Below are 4,718 nucleotides of genomic sequence, written 5' to 3'. Positions count from 1 at the left end.
TGTAACAGACTTAGAGCTAGTGCTAGGCCATGTTGTTTTTTTTATCGGTCCGCAGACTTTGCCCCTTTAGCGATACGATTGATATCGAAGTAAGTAACATACAGCGCGTCGCCTTCAGCGACAGATTTATCGGACAGTTAAATCATCGAAGGATAAGACAATCGCTACTGAAACAGTCAAACATCTGCTTCGTCACTTGCTGCTCTTCTATCGGTCACGTGGGGAGGTACATTTTTCTCCTTCATGAACTCAGACACTGCTCTTGCTTCGGTTGTTTATTATTTAACACATTTTGAAGGGGTTAATTGTATAATTTAACAAAAACAGTTTGGCACAACAAATCTCTCAGATCGACCAACTGTCCGGGGGCATTTGCTATTCATTCTTCCGGCAGCGTTCTAGATTAAACCGGCGGAGGATCAACTGGAGCATTGGGATCGGGCTACGTAGATCCGAAAGGGAGAAAGAAAAAAAAATGGTACAAATCAACCAAAAAGGCATTAAATTTTACCACGTTCCAGGGAATTCCCTTTTGAAACCAGTAACTTACACAGGGTCCGTCAACACACTTGAGCGTTGCTGCATCGAAATGCAGACCCGGAGCGCACGTCCTTGTGATCGGCTCACCAGCCAGGCAGTAGATGTACTTCGTGCAATCTGCATCATTCGGATATATTTCCGGTTGCGGTGTGGCCGGATCGGTGCTGCACGGATTGTTCACACAGTCGACTAGGTGGGCGTAGTTACACTCTTCCAGCGTCACATCAAAGTACAATCCTTCCGCACATTCGCCTGGATATTCCAATCCACCGAGGCAAATTATGTAAAAATCACAACGTCCCTGAGGATCGGGCAGAACGGCGATACCGTCGGGCGGGCAGCTCACTGGACACCCGTCACCCACCAGTACGTCGCACTGAGTGGCACTGGCATTGAAGAAATAGCCAGGAGGGCACGACACCTCGTATCCAATGCCTTCATAGCACGAAATATACAGCGTACAGTTGGTCGGATGTGGCAAGAAGGACTGGCCCGTTGTTCCGGCACACGGATCCGGCGTAAGTTGGGCCGCGGTGCAGTCGATCACCGCCACCAGAACCACCAGTCCTATCAGCTGTAATGCTGCGAATAAATACAAACGAAATCGCGAAATCGTACATGATCACGAAGTGTCGAAGAAAAAGGAGTGGCCCCAAAAATAACTTACCAGATTTTTTACCCATCATCTCTCCGATCAAGCTCACGTTGTGGACTGAATTACTTGGAGTGCGTCCGGCTACACTGTTGCCATTTTATACTGCCACTGTTTACGCTGCGGAACCGCGGCTTATCTAATCTGTAAAGCACCATAATCGGATCGGAACCTTGCTGTGTCGTGATTTAACGTCGCGGTTGGTTTATCCAACGGCGGCAGCTTAAGATCTTGCGGCAACCCGGGCCTGACGTCTGGGTACCCTCGTGAGCGCCATGTCTCTGGAAATGTCTTGTGTGGCCGAAAATGTTCTGTGCGCTCAGCGTCACGCTAATCTATTTACGCGCCAGATTCACGGCCCTCCTCCCCGGTGACGTGCGTCCCCTTGTTCACCCATCAGTTGCATTGTGTCCAACGCACATCATCGCAAAGGCATTCGCCTTCTTTCCGGCATCTCTTGCGTGCGTTAGTATCGCCACGGTGGGGGTGCGCTACCGATAATTGACTCCACTTATCGCATATCGGAAACCGACGACCAATGATGTTCATTAAGATACCGAGATGGAAACATTGGCGTAACATTTCGGCCCCAAAACATGGCGTCGCGCTTTCGGGGGTGAAAAGCGCGACGCTAAACATATAAATATACCCCTACTGTTCGGTGGCACGGGAAGATTGTTTCATTTTTGCAATTTGCAAGCATCGAACCACCCCGAACGGAACGGAACCGACTGAGTGGGAGTCATGATGAATGGTAGGTATGGTAGTTCTGTGCCAAATCTTTGCCAACATTCTAACACAACACTTACCACACACCTGGCAGCACTTGGCCTAGCTCTCAGCGCAGGGCTCCTGCTGAACGCGGTCTCAGCGCGCTTCATATCGGACAACGTAAGTGACAGTAGTTTCCTCCCCCCTGGAGGGTGGCTGGCGTTGCGATAATCCAATCAATGCAGTATCTTCCCACAGATCTGTTTGGCGATGCCGAACGGTCAAAAGCTGCCCATCACCGACGATTGCTCCTCGTACATTGTCTGTGAGTACAACGTGCAGAAAATCCAGCGCTGTACCGCCGGCACACTGTTCGATCCGGTCGCCATGGTGTGCAACTGGGCCAGCTTCGTCAAGTGTGGCCAAACGCCATCCCTACCGCCGGTTTATGTGCCACAGGTTCCGACTGCTCCTACCGCTCCGACTCAAGCACCGTGGATTCCACCGGTAACGGTGAGTCCGATACAAACCATCCCAACCGCACCAACGCCTTGGCCAACAGCCGGTACAACGAAACCGAGCCCACCACCCATACAAATACCGACTGCACCGACACCTCGACCTACGGCCCCTCCTCCGGCGGTGATGACCACAGTGCCTACGATCCGTCCAACGACCACTACAACGACAAAGCGTCCCACCACACCACCAGCGTTCAGTACACCGAACAAAAACCCTTATCCATACTGTACCGCCGATGAGTTCAGTTTTATCGGTCATCCAACGTCGTGTGAAAGTTATTACATATGCGCTTATGGTAAGCTGATTCTGCACAGCTGTGGCAATGGTGTGTACTGGAACACGGCCACCAACCAGTGTGATTTCCCGCAAAACACCGACTGTACGAACTTACCGAATCCGGCCGCACCGGAAACATCGACACCGTCCATTGAGACGACGACCGTTGCCAGCATTCCAGGTGAGTTTCGGTGGCCGGTTGGAGCAGCGAAAGATCAGTTGATCATGGGATTTATGTTGGTTCCACCTCTGTATCCACCTTTCTAGATTGCTTGGGAAGCGACATTTTCCATCCGAACTATTCCGATTGTGGCAAGTACTTTATCTGCATCGGTCTGCATCCGATTCTGATGAGCTGCCCGAGCAGCTACCTGTGGAACGATAAGCTGTCGCAGTGTGATCTACCGGCGAATACGGTGTGCGCCCGGAAACCATAATAAGCGGCCGGCGTATGTCCCGACTGAGTCCAGCATCAGCTGGAAGCTTGGTATTGTGCAGATGCTTCTCGGTGAAATATAGGCTAAAACGATTTGGTTTCGTTCTGATTTGTTTTGAGCATGTTTTACTCCATCATGTGGTGCCAATTTCTCACTCGAAATCCCAATATTATCACAGCTAAACTGAAATATATTGAACAGAACCTGGGGCTGGAGATCACTCGCAGTTTGCAGGTTCAGCCAAATGATTAGTTCTGTCACTAAACTTTTAACACTTTATAAAAGGGGAACAAGATGCAGTGTTTGTATAACAAGATGGTACATGGACCAATACAATTTTGTCAATCTTTTACACAATTTCCGCTACACTCCACAGTCTAAACGATTTCATTGACCATCTGATTAGTAAGAAGAGCAAAAAATAATCTTGGTAAAAGAAAAGCGTGTCCAACTTTCCAATCATGTATCAACTTTTAATGACTGTTTCAAAACAAAATATTTTATAAATAAATAGTCAGCATTCAGTTCGCCTTTGATTTGGATCGAGTAAAGAAATTCACATGGATCACTAGCACTACAGGTTAGTGGAAAAAAATCCCTTCAGGTGGGCTAAGGTTAATTCGGGCCTAGAAAGGGTTCATTTTTGGCGATTTTTTGTAAAGAAACTATTCAACAATTTTTTTTCAAATGAATACTATTTTGAATTACAACTTTTCAAGAACATTTGGTTCTATTTTGAGGAAGATTTGTTAAAATCTTCAACCACAGCATCAAAATTAGGAAGACGTGTCTTTAAAAATGTACTTTTTCCTGTGCCCATCATAGCCAACTGCTGGTTTATCTGAAATATACAAACATTAGATTATAAGTTTATCCAGGTAGCCCCGTTGAGTTTTTGTCGAATTTCATATTTTTCGATTTTTGCTAGATTTTTTATGTTGAAAAAGTGATCACACTATGATTGATCAAAAATCAAACCGGGTTCGTCGCTTAAGCGGGCAAGTCTTTTGATTTAGACCAAAAACGGTGCGTAGCTGCGTGATGGGTCATCAGAAAAATACAAGTAAATGTTCTTTTCATAGAATATAATTTTATCCAGGTCAAGATTATGTTGATTTTGTTGATTTTTCGATTTTTGGCAGAATTTTGAAGTAGAAACAGGAACGTTTTTTACGATTTTGTCTAAAAACGAATGTTGTTTAAAAAACGTATTAATATTTTTCATGAAAACTCGACGGGGCTACCTGAAAAATAGAGCACAGATTATTTGTACAAAACTTCAAATCGATCGGTTTAACCATTTTTATACTACGATGGGCACCGGCTTTGACAACGTTGCTTTTGGGAATGCATTGAGCCATGTACGAACCGCGGACGATCAAAAGGTTTTTATTTTTTGTCAGTTTTTCTTCGATTGATCAAAATCATTTAAACAATATTCTTGAAAGGCTCAGCAGCTCAAAAATGTAAAAAAATTATGTCATGAAAAAACATTAAATACCTTAGTCAAACGAATCGACCATAAGTCAAATGAAAACAACTTCTACAGTATTCCTACATTAAAATATACACTTCACGCC

The 4,718-nt window shown here is 45.6% G+C and overlaps 2 protein-coding genes across 2 annotated transcripts; one reads left to right on the top strand and one right to left on the bottom strand.

Annotated features, from left to right (window-relative positions):
• LOC126574268 (peritrophin-1) lies at positions 1 to 1,226 on the bottom strand. The gene is made up of 3 exons (XM_050234347.1): positions 1,208 to 1,226; positions 551 to 1,122; positions 1 to 442 (listed from the first exon to the last, which is right to left on the bottom strand). The coding sequence occupies exons 1-3, from the start codon at positions 1,224 to 1,226 to the stop codon at positions 404 to 406; spliced, it is 630 nt and encodes a 209-aa protein (XP_050090304.1). The 3' UTR covers positions 1 to 403.
• Positions 1,227 to 1,493: 267 nt separating this feature from the next.
• Positions 1,494 to 3,201, top strand: LOC126576991 (probable chitinase 10). Its single transcript, XM_050238338.1, has 4 exons — positions 1,494 to 1,946; positions 2,016 to 2,083; positions 2,162 to 2,882; positions 2,969 to 3,201. The coding sequence occupies exons 1-4, from the start codon at positions 1,937 to 1,939 to the stop codon at positions 3,136 to 3,138; spliced, it is 969 nt and encodes a 322-aa protein (XP_050094295.1). The 5' UTR covers positions 1,494 to 1,936; the 3' UTR covers positions 3,139 to 3,201.
• The last annotated feature ends 1,517 nt before the right edge of the window (positions 3,202 to 4,718 follow it).

This window comes from Anopheles aquasalis, chromosome 3 (assembly GCF_943734665.1).
Source record: "Anopheles aquasalis chromosome 3, idAnoAquaMG_Q_19, whole genome shotgun sequence".
NCBI classification, from domain to species: domain Eukaryota; kingdom Metazoa; phylum Arthropoda; class Insecta; order Diptera; family Culicidae; genus Anopheles; species Anopheles aquasalis.
The sequence above is the reverse complement of the archived record's forward strand: the minus strand, read 5'-3'. Positions and strand labels throughout refer to the sequence as shown.

Bases quoted from the DNA above. Each gene is read 5' to 3' on its own strand.
- LOC126574268 (XM_050234347.1), bottom strand. The intron at 443-550 runs GTAAGTTACTGG...GGATCTACGTAG, and splicing joins AGTGTGTTGACGGACCCTGT to CCCGATCCCAATGCTCCAGT.
- LOC126576991 (XM_050238338.1), top strand. The intron at 2,084-2,161 runs GTAAGTGACAGT...ATCTTCCCACAG, and splicing joins CGCGCTTCATATCGGACAAC to ATCTGTTTGGCGATGCCGAA. The intron at 2,883-2,968 runs GTGAGTTTCGGT...CCACCTTTCTAG, and splicing joins GACCGTTGCCAGCATTCCAG to ATTGCTTGGGAAGCGACATT.